The sequence below is a fragment of the Gallinula chloropus genome (genome assembly GCF_964237585.1).
Source record: "Gallinula chloropus genome assembly, chromosome: 1".
In the NCBI taxonomy this organism is placed as follows: domain Eukaryota; kingdom Metazoa; phylum Chordata; class Aves; order Gruiformes; family Rallidae; genus Gallinula; species Gallinula chloropus.
Window position 1 is genome coordinate 114,246,070 of NC_140085.1, and position 25,296 is coordinate 114,271,365.

Consider the following 25,296-nt stretch of genomic DNA (forward strand, 5'->3'; position numbering starts at 1 on the left):
AGTGAATTTAGCTGGTTTGGAGCTTCTAATCAGAACTGTGAGTTCCTCCGATGGCATCTCAGGTCCAAGGTTATGTATGTCTTCATGAAGTAAAATGGAGAAAAACTATACTCACTGCTGCTGATCTATTAATAGGTTAAAGCAATACATGTTGCTTCTACAAACTTTCTGGTTAAATATATATACGGGTTAAAGCAACATATGTATAGATACGGATATTTAACCAGAAAGTTTGTAGAAGCCTAGAAGATGGTAACTGGAAATCTCAGGTTTTGCTTTGCCTTGTATGGCTTAATGAGATGCAGCATAACCAACCTCATGTCCGACCGAAAAACAAGTCCCAAAGGTACACGTCTGCATCAGTGAAGAAACAGAGGCCGACAGACGGGGAGGTTTAGTCAGCGAGGGCGCAGGTGCAGTGGGACCCAGCTACAAACCTGACCTAGTTTCTTAGCCCCTTCTCACCTCAGGTAGGTACCAAGACCTTCTCGTGAAGAGCCCTCACATGGCCTTACATGGGCTATATTTAATACTGCGCTATTGCCGTTTCCATCAGAAAATACTCGCAGCAAGCATTTGTGTGCCCCTAAGGGTAAATATTTATGACAAACCTATCAGCTGCACCAGGCTTCCTCTACACCGATTGAAAAAGGAGACCACCTGCGAGGAAGAGGATCAGCAAGCGCTTTCCAGGCTTCCCGCTGAGATTCCCTTCGGGACAGGGATCAGAGCCCCGAGAGGAAGGGAGGGACGGGGCTGGCGAGGCAGGTAAAAGAAAGCGAAACTAAGTGCGGAGGGAGGTCGTGCTCCGCCAGAGGAGCCTGAAGCCGCGGGCGAGGCGCAGACCCCGCTCCAGATAAAGCGGCGCCATAAGGCCGGGGCCCAACGGCCCTAACGGACACCGCTCCCCCACCCTCCTCCGAAAGGTAATATACCCCCCATCCCACCCCGCACCGGACCGGGCGGCGGGGGCGGGGCTAGCCGCGTCCCGCAGCGCCCCCTCCGCCATTTCCCGTTGGGCGCCGGTGCCTTGGTCTGACAGAGGAGCTATGGGGACCCGGCAGGGAGCGGAGCTCTCGGGAATGCCGTTCGCTTCGAGGTACGGCTGGGAAGGCGTCGTTGGCGTGTGTTTCCCCTCTCCCTTTCCCTCAGGGGGTCGTCGCTGTTGTGGGGCGGGCGCGGGAGCCGTTCCGTTAGCGCAGTCGGAGCGAGGGCTGTGGCGGCCCCCTCACCGCCTCAGGGCCCGGAGCCGGGCGGTGTGCTCTCCCCCACCTCCCTCTCGTCGGGGGAAGGCGCCGGGCCTGGCTTCCCGAGCTGCGGTCGGCTGCCGGCGTTTCCTGGCAATGTCGCCGTGTTCTGTTAGCGCTTTGCTGGGCGAGCTGTGGAGGCCACGGCTGGCCGAACGCCGAGTCCTTGCAGCGCGGTTTGGCGTAATACCCGTTGAATCGCACACAGAACCAGCGGTTTATTGGGGTTGTTCCCTCGGCAGTATGACCGAATGCAAAATTAGCCCTAGTGATAGTCTGTGGGATGCACTGTAGCTGGTTTTGATGCAGGTAAAACGTATAGCTCAAGGCCAGAAATTCGTAAGGAAACCTGCCTCTGACAGGCGTTGTTGTCTCAAGTGCTGTTTTGTTGCCCCCTCCCGCTATGCTGGGCAGGCCTGGGGCAGTGAAGGAGTCGACGTTTTAATACTACGTTCCCCACACTGGTTCCCCCAGGGCCATGTCCAGCTTGCCAGGAGTACTGCAGGCACTGTATGGAAAATGGACTTCCGGTTGATGGATTTTTAAGGTTGAGTGATTTCAGTATCATTGGAAGCAACTGTCACCCTCACAAAGCCAGGAATAGTGTGTGAATGTAACATCACAATCCACTGCATGATTCCCTGGTAGTTTGCATGTTTTCAGCAGTATAGCTGATCCATACATTGTATGATACTTGCGTAGATTTAGAACACTCCCTGACTTCTCTGTCTGAAACATCTCCTGTGGTATCTCAGTATGCAGATAAGTATGCCATCTGCTTGTTTCAAAGAGCAAGGTGTGTGGTCTACTTGATGTGGAGCTTTCCTGAAATACAAACCAGTGACTTTCAAAACTTAAAAGCCTATTTTTCTTTTTTTCCTGATTGGAAGAAAATACAAAACAAACCAGCCTGAACTCCAGTTCAAAATGAGCTGTCAAGTGAAGATGAGATGGAATTGTGAAGCTGAGTTTTCAATGTGCTGGGTTCTTCAGGCAGGAGAATTGTGAGTCTAGGCTGATGAGTTGAGGGCTAGATTGACTGGTGTTTCTGTGGCTTCTCTCCAGGGATTGCTGAGGCTCTGGTAAGGAAGAGTAATAAAAGCCAATCAGTCTTGACAGAAATGGTTTTCCCCTAGAATTTCATTGGCTTTCATAAATCTGCAGAGAAGATCTAAATTCAGACAACTGTACAAACTGTTTTTGTCATGGTTTTTTTTACACACTCTAAGGTGCTAAACACATAACTTGACTTTGAATACGTATCATGCAAGATACATGGTTTGTTCAGCTTACAGTGCCATACACAAGTCACTTCAGGTTCCAAGAGAGACGTAGTTGTTTGCAGCCTGATGTACAGCAAGGATCAAAGGTACGCAAATACATCTGTTGTATAATACAATATACACAGTGTTTTTAACATGCTTTGTGATTAATTACAAGGATTAAGACATAAAGGAAATATTTTGCTACATGAATTCAGGATCCTCCAAGTTTTCCCCTTAGGATAAAATCCTGAACAGCCTGAAGAATTGGATCCTGCAGGTGTAACTTGTTTAAAGTGACTGTGAAAGTAACATTGTTTGGCTTTAGGTTTCTGTGTGACTTCTGGGGTGGTGGGGCGGAAAGAAGCTAGTAACTTTGTTGAAGTAGAAAGATCAGAGGTTTTTTCCACTTGTGTAATATGTAAGCTTGATCTGAATACAGAAGTGTGTGGTGGGGTCACACTTCTGTATTTCTGTCACATTCAGTAGTGCCAAAACTAAATGGATTCTATAAATATGTGTGACTTAATTGCTTCTAGTTTGCTATCAGTGATGGACTTAAAGATTTTGTAACTAGTAAACCATATCTTCTTACCCATAATTTTTAATTTTGATTGAAAAGAGGAAGACTAGTATTATATCTCCTAACTATTCCTCATGTTTGCATGAGTCAAACCAAAATGAAAAGAGCATTTTCTTTGCCTGTGGAATTACAATTATCAGTTGCACAGGTAGAGGTTCTCAACATTTATGTGGTTACTTCCTGTCATCATGCTACAACTTTTGACATCTCAGATAAGGAGAGGGTTTTTTTAATTAATCTGATTTTAACATTGTATTGTTTTACCTTTGTATGCTTTGTCATTATTTTAAATTTTAAGATTTTGTTTTGTTTTGCAGAGAAAATAAGTTGTATTTTTAAACTAATTTAAAATGAAAGCCCAATATATTCGTATTAAACCTGAGGAGTAGATTCTTTGGAAATAGCTACATCCTTGCCCAGCCTTCTGTAGATTCACAGTTGTTACTTAGTACTTTGCCTGTAATTCAAAACCAGATCCTGTACATATTAATGCTATGCAGCAAAAAAATAACACTAAGAAGGATTATTTTAATATATTTTATGTATTAAAAATAGTATCAAACTTTCTTATCATTAATAATTTTATATTTTTTTCCCTAACCTTCCTCTCAATTTACCATTTTTCTGGAAACCTTTTTCACAGTAGCATTGAGTTCTTGTGATATTTCAAATAAAACCAGACAATGTTTATTTTCATTGTATTTCATAAGTTGGAGTGAGTGGCATAGAATTTTTAGATGCAATCTTCATGCAAAAATAGTACAAGTAATCATGCAGTACTTCCTGTATTTCTTTGAAATGGTAAGATCCTATGCTGGCTTTGGCTGGGTTAGAGTTTAAGTTCTTCATGGTAGCTGGTATGGGACTGTGTTTTGTTTTCAGCACAAATACAGTGTTGATAATACAAAGATATTTCTGTTCTCTCTGAGCAGGGGCTTACACAGAGCCAAAGCCTTTTCTGCTCCTCACACTGCCCCACCAGGAAGTAAGCTGGGGGTGCACAAGAAATTGAGGGGGGGGGAGGGGGCACAACAGCTGACCCCAACTGACCAAAGGGATATTCCATACTATATGATGTCATGCTCAACATGTAAAGCTGGGGGGGGGGGGGGGAGCTGACTGGGGGGATGCTTTCTGGGTACAGGCTGGGCATCAGTGGTGTTGAGCAATGTTTTTTCATTTTGCACTAGTACAGGTTAAGGGCTGACATACTGGAAAGCAGCTTTGTGGAAAAAAGACCTGGGAATAGACAACAGGTTTTGTTCTCACCTCTGGTGGTCTGGAACTTCACTTCCAAACAACTACAGGATCCTGATGAAGTGATAGAATGCATGTGCGTGTGTGTGTGTGTGTGTGTGTGTGTGAACAACAACAAAAATAGCCATAGCTACCCCATAGAGACACAATTTACCACACTGTCCTGGGCCCTACCAAACACTGCTCAGTACAGCACCTGCAGGGAAAAGAGGGAAACCAAACCAACAGGCAATCTGGCTAAATCAGACACTACGTCAGTCACCTCTCTAACTAGAAAGAAACAATGGAAGTGGAAGTCAGCTCATTTCATAAGGGATGGAGAAGCGTCTCCAAAGAGGGACCAGGCCAAAGAATCAGAAGAGACAGCCTGTTTTACAGCAAAGCTGTCACAAGAAAAGGAACAGACTGAAATCGTAAATGAGACAGAAACAAAACCACCCTATGCCTAAGTGAGATGTACAGAAAGACAAAATGCCCAGCACACAACTAGACAAAGCCGTAATGCGTTGGGTGCGCAGTTGGCTGAAGGGTTGGGCCCGGAAGGTGATAGTAAATGGGGTTACATCTGGCTGGTGGACAGTCACTAGTGGGGGTGCCCAGAGTTCCATTTTAGGTCCAGTGCTTTTTAACGTTTTCTTAAACGACCTGGAGATGTGGCTAGAGGGTGTCTTAAGTAAGTTTGCAGATGACACTAAATTTGGAGGAGCTGTAGATTCTGCTTAGGGTGGAGAAGCCTTGCAGAGAGACCTGGGCAGATGAGAGAGAGCTGGGCAGTCACCAACAGCATGAAGTTTAACAAGGGCAAGTGCTGGATTCTGCACCTGGGAAGGGAGAACCCTGGCTGCAGATACAGACTGGAGGATCAGATGCTGGAGGCCAGCCATGCTGAGAGGGATTTGGGGGTCTTGATTGACAGCAAGTTAAAGATGAGCCAGCAGCGTGCCCAGGCAGCCAGGAGAGCCAACCATGTCCTGGGGTGCATCAAGCACGGCATGGCCAGCCGGCCCAGGGAGGGGATTGTTCCGCTCTACACTGTGCTGGTGCAGCCTCACCTCGAGTGAACATAAAAATATTGGAGAGTGTCCAGAGGATGGCAGCAAGGATGGTGAAGGGTCTGGAGGGGAAGACTTACAAGGAGAGGCTGAAGTCCCTTGATTTGTACAGCCTGGAGAAGAGGAGGCTGAGGGGAGACCTCATCACGGTCTGTGGCTTCCTGATGAGGGGGAGCGAAGGGGCAGGTGCCGATCTCCTCTCTTTGGTGACCAGTAATGGAACCTGAGGGAACAGCGTGAAGCTGTGACAGGGGAGGTTTAGGCTGGACATTAGGAAGAGGCTCTGTACTGAGGGGATGGTTGGGCATTGGAACAGCCTCCCCAGGGAAGGGGTCACAGCACCCAGATTGACTGAGTTTAAGATGCATCTGGATGATGCACTCAGTCACGTGCTCTGATTTGGCTGGTCCTGTGTGGAGCCAGGAGTTGGACTCAATGATCCTGATGGGTCCTTCCAACTCTATGATTCTGTCTTCCAATTCTATGATTTTTAGCTGTCAGCCAGGTGAGCTAATTCTACACTTGTTATTCTCATGCTGGGATACTTGGGCCACTAGGCAGGAATTAGCAGGAAAGGAAGCCCAGCAGCTGGGATCCCTTGCTAAGGATAAGGCCATTGACAAAAGGATTGGAAAAAGGGTAGGAGTCCTCAGTCTTTGCTGGTGACAGCTGCCAAATGTGAAGGACAGGTATCCCTTCAAGGAAAAACTTGTAAATTCCTGAAGGAAATGTACCAACATTGAGGAAGGTATCCTACATCTGACTGAATTATCCGTGTTGGAGGTGATCTCTAATGACTTGGTATCCAAAGACTGGTAAAATCTGGATCATGCAGTTCATGCAGTGAGTTTGTACGAAATGCACCAACTTCATACACCCATATCCTTGTGATAATAAGCTGGACAGAGATGGAGGCACTGACTGTAGATGACACTTCCAAGAATACCAAGATAATCTTGCTCCTTCCATGGTGCCTGTGTCTTTGCTGTGGACAGAATGGTCTCATGCACTACAATGAAACTCTCAGCTATTAGGAGTCAGCCTGATTTGGTTCAAGGGAAAGGTTACTGGTGGCAGACATTGCATGCAATCCTGTGGCTCTTTCTGCATGACCAGGGGAGGACATGAGGATTTTGGATGGTGAACCTACCTGAAGACTAGAAGTTTGAGTACAGGAGTTGCAAGGAAAGACAACAGCCAAAAAGCACCCATCCAGGAAAATTACTGCTACAGTGTCTGTCAGGCAGAGTAGAAGAGCTGATTGTACTTTTGGCCCTGATGGAGGGACTTCTGTTTTGCAGTTACAAAAGTCAAGAAATGAAGACTCCAACCAGGAGTCCTCCTTTGGTCTTCCTTTGGTCAGGTGAAGGAAAGGGACCACTGGATTGACTGGACTCTGTGGATTCAATGGCCTTTTACTAAAGCTCTAGTGGGCACTGATGCAAAGTGTACCTTAGTACTATCAGATTACAAAGGGGCAGAATCCATCTGTATTTCTGGAGTGATGGAAGGATCCTGTTTTTGTCAGAGACTGAGGTATGTCTAAACTGGGAATGAGTGGCAAAATCATCCTGTTGTGACTGGTACAGAGGCTCCATGTATCCTCAGCATAAATTATCTCAGGAGAGGGTACTTCAAAGACCCCCCAAGGGTACTCAGCTTTGAGTACAGAGAAGATTAAACAGCTGTCAAGCTTGCAAGGTCTCTCGGAGCATCTGTCTTTGGTGGAGTTACTGTAGATTAAAGAACATCAGGTGCCAGTTGCTACCATGACAGTGCACCAGCAACAATACCACACCAGTTGACTACCTGGTTCCCATCCATAAGTTGGTCTGTCAATTGGAGGGTTAAGGGATTGATCAGTAAAACTCACTGACCCTTTAAAGGTCCCATATGGTTGGTGCAAAAATCTAACAGAGAGGAGGTTCACAGTGGTCTACCAAAGCCATGCCATGGCTGAGTGCTGCTGTGCCAGACATGCTAGAACTCCCAGTATGAACTGGAGTCAAAGGCCACCAAATGATACGACACAATTGAAATCACCAACATGTTTTTCTCAATCCCTCCGGCAGCAGAGTGCAGGCCATGGTTTGCTGTCTCTTGAAGGGATGTCCAGTACACCTGGAATTGACCACCCTGGGGGTGAAAACACAGCCCCACCATTTGCCATGGGCTGATCCAGACTGCACTGGGACAAGGTCCCATACATTTGCAGTATATTGATGGTGTCATTGTGTGGAGCGACACAGCAGAGGAAGTGCTTGAGAAGGGAAGAAGAATAAACCAGATTCTTTAAAAGTTGGTTTTGCTATAAAACAAAGTCAAGGGATTTGTATAGGAAATACTTCCTTTTTTTTCCAGAATAAAACAGTGAGAGGGATGCCACATCCATCACGTGATCAATAAAGTGACGACTGTGTCTCCACTACCGAAGAAAAAAGCACCACAAGCTTTTGTAGGTGTTGTGAGTTTTTAGAGGATGCGTATTCCAGATTATAGGCTGATTGCAAGCCCTCCCTATTAAGTGACCCAGAAGAAGCTTGTCAATGGGGTCCTGAGCAGCAGCAAGCCTTTGGACAAAATAAATGGAAGATACTTTGTGTAGTTGCACTTGGGCCAATCCAGACATGATAAGATGTGAAAAACATGCTTTACACTTAAGCTAGGGATGACCAACTCAAAGTCAGCCCTTAGGGTTTTGGAGCCACGGATACAGAGGACCTCAAGCAGTTACACTGCAACTGAAAAAGAAATATTAGCAGCATATGAGGGAGTTTGAGTCACTTCAGAAGTAGCTGGTACTGAAGCAAAGCTCCTTTTGGCAACTCAATTGCCTGTGCCGGGTTGGATGTTCAAAGGGAGGGTCCTCTCTATGCATCAAGCAACTGATGCTACATGGAGTAAGTGGGTTGTACTGGTAATGCAATGGGCTTGAATAGGAAACTCACTGCCCTGGAATCCTGGAGTTGATCACGGACTGACTAGAGTACAGGAACTTCAGACTGTTGCCAGAGGAGGTGATGCATGCTGATGTATTAGAAATTACCAGAAAATAAGAAACAATATGCTCTGTTTTGGAGGGATCCTATCACACTGTGGGAAAATATCTTGGGTAGAAAGCTGCTGTGTGGAGTCATACCCGGCAAGCTGCAGAAACTGCTGAAGGAGAGGTGTGAAAGCCATCCAGCTGGCTTTAGCTTCTCCTGAATGAGATAAATGGCTGATACTTTATACTGATTTGAGGATGGTGGCAAATGCTCTGCAGGGGTGGCTACAGCAGTGGAAGCAGAGAAGCTGGGAGCACAGAAGTAAACCCATCTGCGCTGCTGAATTATGGCAAGATGTTGCTACTCTGGTAGAGAACTTTGTTGTGAAGTATATCACGTAGATTCTTACCCAGGAGCCAGGCCACTGAAGAACAAGGAAACAATAAGCAGGTGGAGTGGGCTGCTAGAATTGAAGTGGTTTTGGTAGATAGGAACTGGGAACATAAGGGTGAGCTGTTTATAACGCAATGGGGCCATGACACATCAGGACATTTAGAAAGGGATGCAACATACAAATAGGCTCTTGATCAAGGGGTGGACTTGACTATTGATTCCATTGCACAGATTATCTGTGAACATCAAAAGATTGGCATAATCAAACAAGCTAAGTGGCTAAAGCCTTTTTGGTATAGAGGATGATGGCTGAAATACCAATGTGGGACACCTGGCAGATTAATTATATCAGCTGGTTGGTGGTGAGCAATACTTTTTTAACTTGTATTGCTTGTCCTCCTTGGATTGTATTTCCCTGCTATTATTTTCCTCTTTGTTTCATTATTATTGTTGTTGCTGTGATATTTCAATTATTAAACTGTTCTTATCTCAACCCTGGAGTTTTCTCACTTTTCTGATTCTCTCCCCCACACCACAGGGGGACAAGTGACCAAGCATCTGTATGGTGCTTAGTTGCTGGCTGGTGTTAAACCAAGACAGAGCCTTTGTGGTGTTAAAAAAGGAAAGTGCTATTGGCATAAAATTGTCTGCCTAATCTGAGGATCCTTGCCCCACACCACCAACCCCTCCTCAGTAGCAGTAACTGGTTCAGTACTATGCCCTCCTGCACCAAACATTGAAGAGGTTAAAATAACTCTTTGTATGTAGACCTCATTTTACTTGCAAATAATTTACTAAGTTGCTTTGTTGACTGTGATTGTTTTCAATGTATTTGCAGGTACAGAAGCAAAATGTTTATTTTACAATCGGTAGCTTATATTTCTTAACCACTATGGAAACACTGATGGGTGGAACAAGGCATTTCTATCAACTTGGTAAGTTGCCTGTACTTTCATATTGTAAATGGAGTACTGCTAATAATTTTCCACTAACTGTTCTTCTGAGTTACTGAAGTAAGATACCATCATGCTATTACAGAGCTCTCCCTGGAAGAATTTACAAAATCAAGAATTTAGTGTATTATGGCCTACATCCTCCATTCTATACAAAATCCATGATTTTCCCATAAGAAAGAAATTCTTTGAAACGGCCTCTTTAAATGTCCAGTGAACTCTTAGTTGCACGTGTTTGTTTTCTTCTCTTGTTCTTTTTTTTTTCAGGAGGATTGTCAGGCATAACAAACATATTTAGTTGGCTGGGCTGTAATTGTAGTGGGAAACTGTTCTAATAGGATCATTTAATTCAGTAAAAATGTAAGAAAAAGCTTGCAAAGAAGATTCCCCATGCTTTTTATAGACTGTCTTTTATTTCTCCCATCCTAATATTCCAAGTCATTTGGTCTAAGATTTTTTTTGGTCTTGTCTGTGTCTCTTACGTAAGAATGCAACCTACAAAATGTTGCAACTCTTTAACTATCTTTGCTCAGCATGTTTGTTGAAACAAAGTTCTGATGCAGTCTGAACTCTAGATGAATGGAATTTGATTTTGGTAGGGGAGAGGCATCATAACTGTACACAGAGTAGAAAAACATTTATGTCAGGAGGAAATACATCACCAAGACATCTGACACGTGAGGGGGCTGGCATTAAAGAGAAAGGCAAAAGATTATTTGCATTTCCTAATCTGAAGGGTTTGCTCCAAGGAAGTGTGTCATTACTAGAATCTGCATGTTTGAAATTAAATAATAAGTTATTTGGCCAACAGCATGGGAGTTGGCATCTCATCAGTAGTAGGATAAGTGACAAAATGCCATTAGAATGAGGACAGGAAGTTTGCATCTGTTTGTCCTGGTTGTGGCTAGGAGAGAGTTAATTTCCTTTCTCGCAGCGGGTGGAATGCCATGTTTGGGAGTTGGGATGGGAGCAGTGCTGGTAACACACTGGTGGTTGCCCAGCAGTCAGGGACTTTTCAGCCCTTCATATTGCCCTGCTACCGAGAACGCAGGGGGCACCCAGGAAGCTGGGAGGGGGCACAGCCAGGACAGATGACCCAAACTGGCCAAAGAGGGTATTACATGCCAATTACGTCATGCTCAGCATAAAGCGGGGAGGAGCACTCAGCTCCAGGATGCGTGGTTTTGGGGATGGCCTGGTTTCAGCACAGCTCTGAGCTGTACCCCCTGATTGTGCGGTTTGGTGAGAAGCTGCGTTGGGTATCACCAGTCTCTTATAGCGTGATATAAAGTCCTGTTATTATTATATCTATATTTCTGCCATCTCAGGAAACTATCCTTATCCCAAGCCACAAGGTTTTGGTTTCTCTGGTTTTCTTCTCCCTCCCTTTCCCCCTTCCTCAATTCTCCCCTCTACTCCCTCTTAAAGAGCGAGTGGCGGCGTGGTGCCCGGCTCGCGACTGGGGCAAAACCACAACATTGTTGCACTTAGAAAGTGGAAGGGAGCTAGAGGATCTTGAGAAAAAAAATTGGAAGGGTCAAAACAATAATTTCAAGAATATCTTGAATCACTGTGCTTGAAAAGATATGGATCTAAGACTAGGATGGCCAAGGAAAAGAATTCTTGATATGGTGACAATCTGGATGAACAGTCTCCTAAAGAGGTTATACAAGAAGATGTGCAAACCTCTAAATTATCAGGGTCTGCATGAAGGATGAGTTCAAGAGATTACTTGGACAGTAGGCCTGGCTGACAGGTTAAATGTGGCCTGTCCTGTGACAGGAGAAATTTTGCAGCATCTGTTGGTGGGGTTTTTCCTTCACTTTTGCAGGCACAGAATAGCATGTTGTAAACACCCACAGGGAAATGTTACAGAAATAGGCCACACAATAGAGAGGGAGTTAGGAAATAAAGACTGAAATAGGGACTTACAGGACTAAAGACAGTGAATTCTATACCAAAATTGTTAAACTACAGCCTTGAGAACTCCTCACATTTAGCAAAGGGCATCTGTGGAGATGATTCAGTAATGTTCTTCAAGTATCTTTTATCAGACCCATTTTAAGATGACTTAAAATGACTCTTGTGACTGCAAATGGTGTTTAAGAGAGTGAGCTACATGAAATATAGTCAGAATCCTCTAAGACAGTATTTGATAAGAAGACCTTAAGTACATTTATTCACACTGAGTTTTAAACCTCATCTGGCAAGAATCAGCATAAGCCTGAACCAGTGTAGTTACCAAAGAGCTAGCTCCTAGGAGCCTCAGATTAATGATGGGGGTTGGAATGTGACATCCCATACTCTCAGGAAGGAGGGAAGTACAGAGGAAAGGAGTAGGAAGATGTGGAGGGAATACTGAGTAGTGTCACTGTTGCAAATGAATATTGCCAACAGTTAGCTAATAATCATAGATATTGTAGGCATAAAAATGCATTAATACATGATTTCATTTTTCCAGTGTACATCAGCATTCTGTCTACAGCTTGTTGCAGCTTGTCTGGTAAGAGTTTTCTTGTCTCTTAATTGCTTTTCCTAACACACTTCAAAAAAACATGCTTATTCTCACCAAGCAGCATTTTACAACTTCATGCTTTTTGAGGAAAGAATTTAATAGAAATATAATAGAGAACAGTCCTTTACATTGTTTCTATTGTGCTGAACTCTGTCCTGTGGTTGGTTTATTTGGGGGCAAATATCAGACTGCTCTAATTTGGTTTGTTGATTAGAATTGTTGCAATCTCACATTTTTGCCATTTGCATTGGTGGATTGTTTTGGTTTTCTGCTTTCTAGAAAGAATTCTGGGAGGGCCACCTCAGAACCTACGTATAGAATCTTGCAATTTTCAGCACATTTTGTCCTGGCAGGCAAAACCTGATCCAACTGTGCCAACGTACTACCGTGTGCTATACACTGACCGCAGACAAGTCTTGTAAGACACAAATATTATTTTTAATATTTATGGACTCAAAATACTAAGTTTGGGGTTTTCTTGTTTGTCTTTTTTTTTTTTTTTCCTCCCAGAGATGCTTCCACCTCCTATGCTTTCTTGTATCAAAGAATCCAGATAGATTCTTTTGATCTTTTTTTAACTTGTTTTGACCTACAGGAACTGGCAGACTGCTAAGCAATGTTCAAATATTACACAACTCTCCTGTAATCTGACAGATGATTTTAAGGACATTTTCATTGAGTATTTCGTATTGATTCAGAGCTTCGTAGGAACTGAAGTTCAATTCAATTCTTCTGTATTACAGTTTGAGCCGTTTACTGACAGTAAGTTCCTGGTCTGTATTCACTTTAGTAGTCTTTACTCCTACCTGATGTTTAAATGACATTCTGCTAGCTTTGCAGCAACACACTCCAAACTAACTTGGTCAATAGCTTGTTCCTTTATGTAAGAGAATATGAATTTGTATGTAATCTATCGTGTACCAGTTGCTAAAGATAGCTTTCAAAAATCTGTGGCTACTGTGCTTCTGATAAATTAACAAGGCTCTGGTTTTGAATAAAATACATGTATGTAAATATAGAGGAAATAGCATCACATCAAGCATTGCCAAGCACAAAGTAAAAATCTCTTAAGTTATTAAGATAAATAACTTAAAAAACTCCAACATTGCTTTCATATCTTCAAGTAGTCACTGTTAAGAGTTAAAAGAAATACCATGTCTGCACTAGGTATAGGGAGAGAGATTTACTTGTTTCTTCATCAACCTGCTCTTTTCCCTTTCTTTGGTGAAAGATGATGTTTACTAGCTGTGACATCTTCTAATGCCAGAGGTGGTCTTCACCATTAGTTGTGCATAGTATCCAGTTTTGAAGTAACAGAGACGGAAAAGCACCTGTTTAGAGAGCTCAGGTAATTAAGGTGATGTGCTGTGACTAAAGTTACTTGACAGCATGGGTTTTTGTAACTTGATAAGAAGCCAGCTCACTTGTTCTGAAAATCTTTCCTTCACTCTCCTCAAAGGTAGTGTACCCTCCAACTGGAGGAATGTGGAGGAGAAACGTGCCACGCTAGCTCTGAGTTTAGCACAGAGGCGGTCACTGCTGTGTCCGCTTACAGTCTCAGACACGAGGGAAAATTGGAAGGGGAGAATGACCAAAGGGCTTGAGGACATCTCTCAGAGGGGGAGGCCTTCGTTCTTTCAGCAGTTAGTTTAATAACAAGAAGGATCAGAAGGTGCATTGACTGCTAGTTAATATGATGACAGTCACACTCAGTCTTGTAAGCAAAGTGTAAGAGCGTGCCCTGACCAGAAGCTGACACTAGGCAACTTTTAACAAGGAATAAGTGGCGTATTTTAAACTGATCACTGGAGCCACCCGAAAGGTGCTCTGACTGATATCGCTGGCAACTTGTAAATTGAAATTGGATGTTTTGTTAGTAGTTTTCTAGTTCAAACCATAAGCAATTGAGTGAAGTTGTGTTTTCCAGGGTGTGGGACTTAGATGAACCCTGCAGTCCTCTTTTGTTTTACGGTGTATTAATAGGAAAGAATGAGTATTCTGAGATATTTCCGTACTGGGTGTAGTTGATATTTACCTTCAAATACTTAAAGTGGAATTCACTCCTGTTGACAAGACAGATTGGAGCAGAGACAGAAAGACTTCCTAACAAAAAGCCAGGAGAACAAACACATTTGACTGTGATCATACTTAAGTTAATGTCTGTTGGTAACTTAAAAGATGAGAAAGGAGTAAGTGTTCAGCCATTTGACTAGGACATGCTTTCCTGTTTGAAAGTAGATGAAAGCTCACATTTGTTACAAGTATTTAACTTTTCTTTTTGTTGTTTTCTACACTACCCTATTGCAGTAACAGAAGTAGTTAGCAAATGTCTATTGCTTTTTTGAGTTTTGCAGAAGTTGAAAAAGCAGTCACCACCTTGACATGCTTCTGGAAAAAACAGAACTCACTAATTTATCATGTTTCCCACCACCACTGTACTATATGGAAATGGAGGATCATGCGGATAGTTTGGTCTCACACCATTTTCAAACATTCCTACTTCTTTCCTGTGTTGGGGGAAAAATAGATCTTATGTTTGACATATTCCAGAAGTTCTTCTGATCTTGATGGCTGTGTAGTTTTGGAGAGAGGAGACAATTAGCATGCATGGCTCTTCCAGCACATACATTTTCTGAGGATCTGAACATCAGAGATTCCTTTGAACTCAATGGAAGTCTCACAAAAGTGTAACTATGTTTCAGCAGGTCCTCTGTCCTCCTGTCAGTAGAATTTTAATCTTTGGAGTCAGCTGTTAATTTTAGAACTATAGCCTTCCTTGCAACCAGTATGAATACATGCAGGGCTACATGGCACTGAATTTTATAGAGGTTCCATCCAGAGAGTGAGTAGAAGATGATGAGGAGCAAGAAAGTAGTCAGCTTTTCCTAAACATTAATCTCAGCTTTCCTCTTAAATAGATAAAAAAAGTCTGAGGAGCTGAAGCAAAGCCTCTGTCACCTTTCTGCCTCTTCCCTCCACTGCTTCCTGTTTTTAAAATCTAGTCCTGTAAGAAAAGGTTATTTGACTGTGGATCTTACATGTTGCAAGGCCTTGTGGACTTAACATAGCAACATACCTGATTAGTGAACTATATATCTGTCACTAAAATAGAATCAGTACTGAATTCATATCGTATATTTTTTCCATCTTTTTTTTCCTTTCTTTCTTTTTTTCAACAGCATCTCTGGGACCACCAGAAGTTAATATCAGTTCCTGTCTAAACTGCATAAATGTCACCATAAAGCTGCCAACCACTTACTTCAGAAAAGATGGAAAGCTACTGTCTTTAATTGATATATATGAAGAGCTTTACTATGTTATAACACTGAAAACGTTTGATAGAGAGCATAAGGTAAAGAAATCTTTGTTTTATCTGTGCTTTGGGGGAGAAATAAGAAAGCAGAAAACGGCTGTGATGTGAAAATGAAGATGCTTAGAAAAAAACAAAGAGACTGTCCAACATGATCGCAGCTTCCTTTTACTGCAGAGTAGCAGGCCCAGAAGAGAAACACTAGTTGTCCTGTATCCTTACCTGAAATAAAGCACAAGGCACTGGCTCAAGTGATTATTCTCTGGGAAGATAAGGGAAAGCTGAGTAGACACTACTGGCAGGTGTATGCATGGTTAATGGGAAAATAGGTTCAGAAAGCAGTTCAGTCGTCGTCTGTCGACCTACTGAAACCGGGATATGTATCCAGTTAGTTTCTGAGGTCCGGTACTACAGAGAGGCAGATGGGCATGATTAGAACTTAAAATGATCCTCGCAAAATGGAGAAATAATCTTCAAATTATAGGACATAATTCAGCAAGGACCAATACAAGAAATAACATTGAAGAATAACTGTGTAATAACTAGAGTGGTAACAGCTCCACAGGCAGCAGTTTTGCTGGAGAGGATGATAGCATTTTATAATATTACAAGATAAACATGACTTGCACATTGCTGAGAGAGGAAAAAAAATTACTGTACTCAGTACCTGTAAAGCCCACCTATCCCACACCAGTCTGAGGTTCAAAAGAGGCACAGACCAGCTGAGCAGGATCCAAAAAGGAACAGTGAGGACTGGGGGATCCTGACACATGACCTGTGAGGAAGTGCTGAAATAATAGGGCACTGCTTAATCTGAGCAAGCAAAGCACAGTTAGAGACCAGAGTCTCTGAATATGTAAACATTTACTACAGAAAAGGAGGAAATAAACCATTCACAGTGCTTCTGACCAGAACCAGTGAGGTGACATTGGTAGTTGCGCAGATTTTAGGCCAAACATCAAGAGATACATTGATACCAGGGTTGGCAAAACAATGGGATGAGATGCCTAGGTAGAGCATGGGCTGCCTGTACTGGAAGCTCTGAACAGCATGTTAGACAGGTACATGTTGGGACTTTAAGCTAACTCATTCTGCTATGAGTCACAGAAGGACCACCATTTGCCTGCTTTTTTTCCTGACTTCTGAACTGGACCTTATCACTTGTAATTTCAAATCTGTAGTATCTATGTGAGGCCACTTCAAGGGAACATATAGTGACCAACAGTTGGAGATAAAAGGCAATTTATCTTTGATAACATGGTACTTCCCAAGCAGGTATAAGATAAGCATCCTGACATCAGCTAGAACTAAAGCTGAAGCAGTTAGGTAGATAAGCCACTGAGTTACTCTGCAGTTTTTGCAGTTTCACATGCTACTGCATTTCTCTGAAATAGCCATTATGTTTTATCAGTGGCCCAGGGTGACTTTTTAGGCAAACAACTAATTTTAAAACATGTCTTTCATGACAGAGGCCACAGGAGAGAAACACTGCAGAAATTTTTTCTACTGTCATTGAAGACTTGTATCCAAATAGGAATTACTGTGTGTCTGTTATGGTCACTGCATCTCTAAACAAACATTTCATCCCATCAGCCTGGAAATGTGTAACTGCAGAGTCTATAGCTCAACAAGGTAACTGTGCTGTGGTGCAGGAATGGATTGTCTGCCTTGATTATGTGCAAATGTTTTCTTTTTGCATAGGAGGGTTTACAAGTCAATCCTAAAACTAACGGGAGAAAGTACCTTCCAAGTCATAAACTTTATGGGGATTTACTAGTGAAATATAAAACCCCATTTATAGTTTGGGGCTACAAATCTATTGTTAACCCTGTAAGACATACAAATCCCCACAAACTGCACAAATAGTTATCAAAGGTGGTGTAATTTATTTTTTAATGCGTTGTCATATCACAGCCAAAAAAGAAGGGATGGTTGACTCAGATTTAACAATCCACTTCATTGAAATCAAAGTGAGACAACACTTAAGGTCTGTACACAAATGTTAACTTTATTCCTTCTGTGGAGATTTCTGATTATCCTTAGAATACTATCCTCTTGAAAATTACAATTAGCCAAGCAATAATGCTTTTGGTAAGAAGCAAGGTAAGCCTTGGATCGCCAGTCTTGGATCTAGTGTTGGTCTTGCCAACTAGGGTGTTTGGTGTGAAGGGCCCACCCCTAAGTCTGTGCCTTGTTCTTTTATGCTTCTTATACCTTTCTTCATTTCCACAAGCTCTGTTTCTTATGTAAATTAAGCAACACTTTGTATGTAAGTTGGCACACGTGCCACATCAAAAAAGGAAGTTTCAAATTGGTGGGTTTCTTGAGTCAGTGGTCCGTGAGCTGGTAGTCTTGTTCTTCCCCTGCTGCCTTTACATTTCACCCAAGTATCATGGGACTTGCTGAGGTAATGCTTAGGCAGTAACTTTTCTTCCAGTTTGCAGGTATTTAAAGCCATTTAATTCATTTTGGGGACCTTCATTTCCGTAAGCATGACTAAGTTCCTCTTTTAGCTTCTGCATATTTCGGGAATGCCTACCTAGTCAAGAATGAAGGCAGCAAAACAGACAAAAGGGAATAGGGGTCCAAACCACCTTGTCAGTTACCCATATGCCTTACTCTAATTTGAGATTTGGTCTTGTTTTGACTTTGGACCAGATGACCTCCAGAGGCCCCTTCTAACCAAAATTATTGTGTGATTCTAAATAGCTGTTCTGAATGTGAGATGTGGTCATTGGAAACTTCATTCATGTATGTTTGTTTGGTTTTTTCACTTGCAGATTATCATATGGCTACAGTTGCAGGTGCTGTATGTTTTTCACTGATCTTAGCTGGTATCCTGAAGTGTATGCATGCAGGAGGTTATCGTTTTCCAGAAAAATCATTTCCACGTACCTTGGTATGTAATAATTCTCCTGTTTAACCTTCCTGGTTGGGAGTAGGAAATTTACTATCTGAAATTTCTAATTCTGTGCATTAGGTACAAGTTATCTAAGTACACAATTTTTTTAGTTTGCGGTTTACCCAGGTGGAAAATAATCTATAGGCTGGTAAATATATTTTGTTCTGGAGGACCAATATTCAGCCTTTCTTGCTACTTCTGTTACAAGTTACTAACAGAGATAGAGATGTGATCATCCTGCCCTACTCAGCACTTGTCAGGCTGCATCTGAAGTACTGTGTCCAGCTCTGGTCCCCACAGTACAAGAACGATGCGGACTGAGTGGGGAGGGTCCAGAGGAGGGCCACAAAGATGAGCAAAAGGATGGAGAACCCACCCTGGAAGGAAAGACTGAAGGAATTAGGTCTTTTCTCTGTGGAGAAGGGAAGGCTCAAGACGTACCTCATCACACTATGCCGGTACTTGGAGACTGTCTACAAACCAGCCAGAGGCTATCAAGACAAAGGGGCCATGGGTACAAGTTGCACCATGAGAGGTTTCATATTGATATAAGAAGGACTTTAACAGTGAGAACAATTTGTCACTGGCACAGCCTCCTCCCCAGGGAAGGGGTAGAGTCCTCATCACTGGAGGTTTTCAGTATGTGATTGGACAGGGTGCTAAGGCTTGTGAGCTCTATCTCCCATGAAAGGTTGGACCAGACTGGTTTTTGAGGTCCCTTCTGGTTTGGGCTGTTCTGTGATTCTGTGAAGTTAGAGAGGGCAAGCATGCTCACCTTGCCCCCAAATTAACTTTAAATGAACTCAGAGCACCCAACCTAGGACAACCGCTTGCCCCTTGAAAGTTACCTTAGATGTAAATCCTTCCTGCAGCAGACAAATTTCTTTACTCTCTGAGCCAGGACAGTAACTTGAAAACATAGAAAACTACTCTAGTTCTGAGGTGAAGTGCAGAGGGAGAAGACCTGTTCTCCAAGAAGAAGGATACTCTGAAAACATTGAGGAGCAACATGTATCCATTGGTTCTTAGCAAAGCAGTTTCTGGCACATTTTGTCTGCATCATTCCACCCTGCAGCATTGGACTCCTCTCTAAGAACCAAAGCAATTACCTCATAATATTTTTCCACTTATTACACCAAAAATCAGAGCATTCCCTGAAGATCTGAGGAGAGAAAACAAAGGGCAACACGCAATTCAGTATGAACCAAGGTGAAGCCATTCATTGAGAAAAATCACCTGGATTTTGTAGGCTTTCTTATGGCAAAGATGGCATTTAGGTGATTGTTAATTGGTTACACACGCTGATCGCGCAGTACACACACTGTGTTCAGTAAGTGGATTGGTTAGTAAATATAGCAGGTTCTGGTAAACATATTATGTTATTCTATATATAACATATTATGTTATACTATATTTCTTTATTTGGTGCTTGCCTAAGCAGTATTGGTTCCTCTGTGATACCTAAAAATACCTGCATACGTGCTGTGCCGACCATTCATCAAGGCTGGTTCACATCATGTTCCTTTACTCCCCAGTACCTTCCTACAGCTCCTTCCTGGGCCAGGGTGGTCAGCACCCCCTGTCTTGAAGGCCACCGTGTTCTTTCAGCTTGAGTAACTTTCCTATGTGAGGATGTTGTCAAGGCCAATCTCTTCTGTGATGAGAGAGTCTGGCTGCTGGCAGGCCCGCTGCCTTCCCTGACAACTTTTGTCAGGTCCCTGGTTGCTAGAGTTTAAAGGCATTGTGAGAGATTCTACAACTGCAAGTAAATATTTTAAACTTGCCTTCAAGGTCTTTACCATGTTTCCATAAGAAAGTGATACAAAAAGACAAAATGCAGCTTTAACTCCCAGCTGGGTATAGGATTATTGTTCCTGTATTAATGCATAAAAATGGCCTAGAGTTGGGAGTCTTGGTTTCATTATCCCCCCAAAATGGGCCAGTTATTTACAGACACATCTGGAGAAGAAAAGAGTTGCCGTTGTTGGTCTCAGACTCTTTTTTTTCCCTAAAGTTATGCATCATGATTATTGCCAGCAAAGAGTCAAGGACAGCATGTGAGAAGTGCTAAAAGTAAAAATTCAGCAGCCTGGTAAGAGCAAGATCTGAATGGTTGTTGGAAATGATCTCACACACTACAAGTAAGAACTTAGTCTCAATTCACCTCAACAAGGAGACGAAGGACAGGCAATCAAAGCTCTTGCTAGAGACAAGACACTGCTTTGAGAAAGCAGTCTTTAAGGCATGTTGTTTCTCAGGAAACAACACAGGAGTCTGCTTTGTAACATCAGCAGTACCTTTTCAGTCAAAGGAAAAAACCTCTTTCCTGAAATCAGGTAATACTTGCAGGTTCTCAGCCTTCCAGTTTCACATGTATCTCATCCCATAGATGGGGATGCAATTGTGTGCAGAAAAGTATCCTAGTTGTTCCAGAACGGTTACTAGCAAGTTCAGGATCACTTCTCTAGATAGTTCGATGCCTCCCTTCCTTCTCCAGTCTCAGTAATGATTTATTACTGTATTCTGTTGTAAAAAAGGATAACTGAAAAGGATACTTGATAGTGGAACAGTTAGGAGGGAAAAAAGGATATTTATATGCAAGTTATAGTATCTTAAAAACCTAACTCCTGGAGCAGGCTTTCATAAATCTACCTAAAGAAGACTGGAGTTGAATGAAAACAAAAGGGACTAGAAAATAAACAATATGGCTCTGGAAGAAAACTTACTTGGGATGGGGTTAGGTGGGAGGATGGGCATGTTCACATGACAAGCAATACCTGCATCACCTTCCAAATGCTAAACTAGGCTCAGTTGGCACATACAGTGATTGGTAAAAATGTCCGTGTTTAAGGAAGAGTACTTAAGAAAGGAAGGTAATGATATATCATCACTCAAACTGTTCCACTATTTTGAATTAAAAAAATGTTTGACTTTTTCTGTGTCATGTTTTAGCTGAGTTCAGCCACTTTTTATTTTAATAGAAGAGACAGAACTGCCACTGAATTCCACGAAAAAGAAACAAGATTCCTGGACTTGATTCTATCCATCTTTGCTTGGGTTGGGGCAGTTAATAGTCTCTGACTTCTTGTACATGTTCTATGGGGTTTTCAGCATAAATATTTTCTATCTTCTACAAACATATCCAGAACACATTTGTGTCAGGAAAAACATCTTGGAAAACTTTGCTGTTTCTGTCCTTTGTTATGTCATTACCTCCATAACCCTAAGACTGCCAAACATGACTGTGCCAAGCCGTGGCTAAGGTGTTTTTCTTTAATTGTCAACATTTTCCCCCCACTGCTTCAAATATTCAGTAATCCTCAAAAATCCGAAATAAAATTGAGAAAATGGGACTTAGGATCTTATATAGTTCATAGCTTGATTATCCAAATAAGGCTGCTCTTTTGCATGGTAACTTACAGAGTTGCAAGACTCGCCTCAGGTTTAAGATGTATTTCTGAAATGATCTTTTAGTCTTAGCAAGAGATCGCAAAAATTAGACTTAAAACAATTTGTGCCTGACACTGCTTGGCACTAGTGTAATTTCTTTGAGGCCATCCAAGCTGTGTTTGTAGTGACAGCTGTCATATTTACAGGAATGGAGAAGAGGGAACAATCTCAGATGCTCTGAACTCTGCAGAAAGTGCCAATATGGTGGTGCAGAAATAATTGTTTGTTTGACAACCTCATAATTGTGGGTATTTATCTATGTATTTATTTATGTGTGTGTGCCCAAATTTGGCTGATTTTTTTTTTTTTTAATTCACTTTGTTCTTTCAGATATTTGTCAAGATGTTAACCTACCCATCTTGGACACTTGAACCAGAAGACATAGACTCTGTTGAGGTAATTTACAGAGAGGTGAAAAAAAGGGCAAATGAATCCGTTGGTGGTGTCGGTGACGAAGATGACAGTGACGCCAGTGACAGCGATGCTATAAGTAACCACGACTATACGAGGCGTGATATCATAAGTAGAGTACCTCATTCCCCTGACACACCAAGCGTATTCAAGCAGTACTCCCCAAATGATACATGTGATGACACAAGAAGTCAGGCAAGTGAAGATCCAGACACTGACCCAGAAGAGTCTGAAGAGCACAAGATGGACATTGAAGAAGACCAAGACACGAGTAGTGAGTTACTTAATCCTTTCTCTGAGGTAAATTGTAACTATTCTTCTAGGCGAAGGAACAGTGCTTGCTTTACCATCAACTTAAAAACTGTGCTGTTGGGAACCTCTGAAGAGAACAGGGTTAGTTCTGCAGCTCTTCTTTCTTCCCAAGAAGATGCAGTTGACTGCCATGCTTTTGAATCAGAACTCCTGGATGACACAGAAAGTGTGCAGAAGCCACTCTGTCATAGCGGCTCTTGTGAATGGCAAAATTCCTCTTGTTCTTCTGAAAGCGATGACTCAGATTCAGAGATGGACCAAAAAACTGAATACATTAGAAGATGAATAAGTGAGAATGACTATTATTTTCTAACATGCAAATCAATATTATCCAACTTTATTTCTAGACTCAACATACAGATCTTATCTTTTCTCTTTGTAACTTTCAGTGAGTATATACCTGAATACTGAAAATATGCATCGCTCATTAACAAATATTTCTCTCATCTCTCCAGATTGCTCTGAGCATGGGTTCAAGCTGGATCATTCACAGAGAAACAAAAATTACTGTTCAGATACAGCAGAAAGAGTAGTTAATTAATTTTGTGGTTTGGTAGTGAGTTATGTTCCCTACAGGGAGCTGTGAGTGGCTCCTTCCTGACCTCTGCTGAATTACTGTGAAATCTGTTTTACAGGAGGGATCGATGTGTTCAAGTCAGTGAACTGACATCTACATTTGTGCAGCAAAAGCTGGTAAAGTGAAATAATGGGGACAAAGATAAGAAAATTCAGCTTACAAAAAGAATTCTCCTTACTGTGAATCAAGGCATTAAATATACCTTTTTATAATTTTTATATCATTTTTTTCAGTTATACCACTTTTTTAAAAAAATAATGTTTAAAGATTACTGCAGTGTACAGTTATACTTTAACACTTGTGCTTCATAAAAAGAACACTTTTCATATCCCTGTCTGCATTTTTACTGTGTGTGGCTCCCACGTGCCTTCGAAAAGCTACAGGAATTTGCCTGCAAAGAACTTACTCCTTATGGGAAAGCTTTTGGGTATGGCATAGCTGAAAAAAACCCACCTTCTTTCACCCTGCAGAGATCCTAAGTACTACTTTCTGCCCATGAGCAGTTTCTGGCTGTTATGGCTGGCTGTTGTTCTTTTGGCCAGGATAATTTCTAAGGGTCTGGAATACATTCTGCAATTGCAGAAGGTATAAATGCCTGACAGCCTGGATCTTGACAACTTAATTATTTGCAGATTTACGCATCCCTAGAGCTAGCAGCTGAAACTTCCACTTACAGTGATGCTGCAACACTGCTATTTGTACAGTGCAGTTGATCTGGATCTCGAGCCAGTGAAGGCAGTGGGACTGTGCTGTCCCAGGGAAGGTCAAACCTGACTTGTAGCTTCATTTAATAACAGGACGTGACAAATGGGCCAGAAACAAACATATTAAACCCCCACAAAGAACTGTTCTGTTTGGGGGGTTTGTACTTGACAACAGTAATAGTTTGAGAAATTTATATGGGAAAAGGGTTCTGACAAAGCTGCTTCCCCTCCCTCCCTGCTTTTTTCCATCCCATGTTTATACTGGCTTTGATCAGGGACACTGAATGTTCTGGTACAAGTGGTGACATTGGCATCTTTAGTGCAGGTCAGATCCTGAAGTCAGAATGTAAACCTTTCCTGAGGTAACATTCCTATTGCCTGCAGTGGGAATTGCACTCAAGATCAGGTTTGATACTGTGCACCATCTGACATCTGTTTGTGTTACTGATTTATCCACCTTACATTGACCTCCCATACCGTCTTCCCAGCTGCCAGGCTCTATGCTGAAAGCGTGCTTTATGCTATGATTATCTTACCAGTATCCAAGCAGCCAGTTATCACTGGTATCATCAGGACTGCCTCTCAAGGAACATTGCCAACCAGGCTCCTAGACAGGCCAAAGTCTGCCCTCTGGAAGTCCAAGGTAACAGTTCTGATGACCAATCTCCTTCTCTGAGAATTAAAGACTGTAGTTTCATAATTGCTATGCCCAAAATGGCCTCTAACCATGACATTATCCACAGGTCCTTCCCTGTTTGCAAGTAACAGGTCCAGCAGAGCCCCTTCCCTAACTGGCTCACTCACCAGCCGTGTCAGGAAGTTACCTTCCCCACGCTCCAGGAATCTCATTCACTGTTTCCTCTTTGTTGTACTGCATTTCCAGCAAACATCTGTTAAACTGAAGTTTCCCACAAGAATGCGAACTAGCAATTTTGAGACTTCTCCCAGTTGCCTACAGGATATTTCATCTACCTCTTCATCCTGCTTGAGGGGTCTGTATCAAGTGCACCCTCAGCAAGTTTGCCAATGACACCAAGCTGTGGGGTGCAGTCGACACACTGGAGGGAAGGGATGCATCCAGAGGGACCTTGCCAGGCTTGAGAAGTGGGCTCATGAAAACCACATGAAGTTTAACAAGGCCAAATACAAGGTCCTGCGTGTGGGTTGGCACAATCCCAAGCACAACTACAGGCTGGGCAGAGAATGGATTGAGAGCAGTCCTGAGGAGAAGGACTTGGGGTGTTGATGGACAAGAAGATCAATATGAGCAGGCAACATGTGCTTGCAGCCCAGAAAGCCAGTAGGGTGACCAGCAGGTTGAGGGATGTGATTCTGCCCCTCTATGCTACTCTGATTAGACCCCACCTGGAGTGCTGCGTCC

General features: G+C 42.5%; 1 protein-coding gene across 1 annotated transcript; it reads left to right on the forward strand.

The window, feature by feature from the left end:
• The first annotated feature begins 1,065 nt into the window (after positions 1 to 1,065).
• On the forward strand, positions 1,066 to 23,541 carry IFNAR2 (interferon alpha and beta receptor subunit 2). The gene is made up of 9 exons (XM_084273807.1): positions 1,066 to 1,099; positions 9,620 to 9,716; positions 12,196 to 12,237; positions 12,529 to 12,667; positions 12,845 to 13,011; positions 15,429 to 15,601; positions 17,029 to 17,191; positions 18,340 to 18,458; positions 22,242 to 23,541. Exons 2-9 carry the CDS (start codon positions 9,674 to 9,676, stop codon positions 22,917 to 22,919), a joined length of 1,524 nt encoding a protein of 507 aa, XP_084129933.1. The 5' UTR covers positions 1,066 to 1,099; positions 9,620 to 9,673; the 3' UTR covers positions 22,920 to 23,541.
• The last annotated feature ends 1,755 nt before the right edge of the window (positions 23,542 to 25,296 follow it).

Bases quoted from the DNA above. Each gene is read 5' to 3' on its own strand.
- IFNAR2 (XM_084273807.1), top strand. From the start codon at position 9,674: ATGGAAACACTGATGGGTGGAACAAGGCATTTCTATCAACTTG. The intron at 9,717-12,195 runs GTAAGTTGCCTG...TCATTTTTCCAG, and splicing joins AAGGCATTTCTATCAACTTG to TGTACATCAGCATTCTGTCT. The intron at 18,459-22,241 runs GTATGTAATAAT...TTGTTCTTTCAG, and splicing joins AATCATTTCCACGTACCTTG to ATATTTGTCAAGATGTTAAC.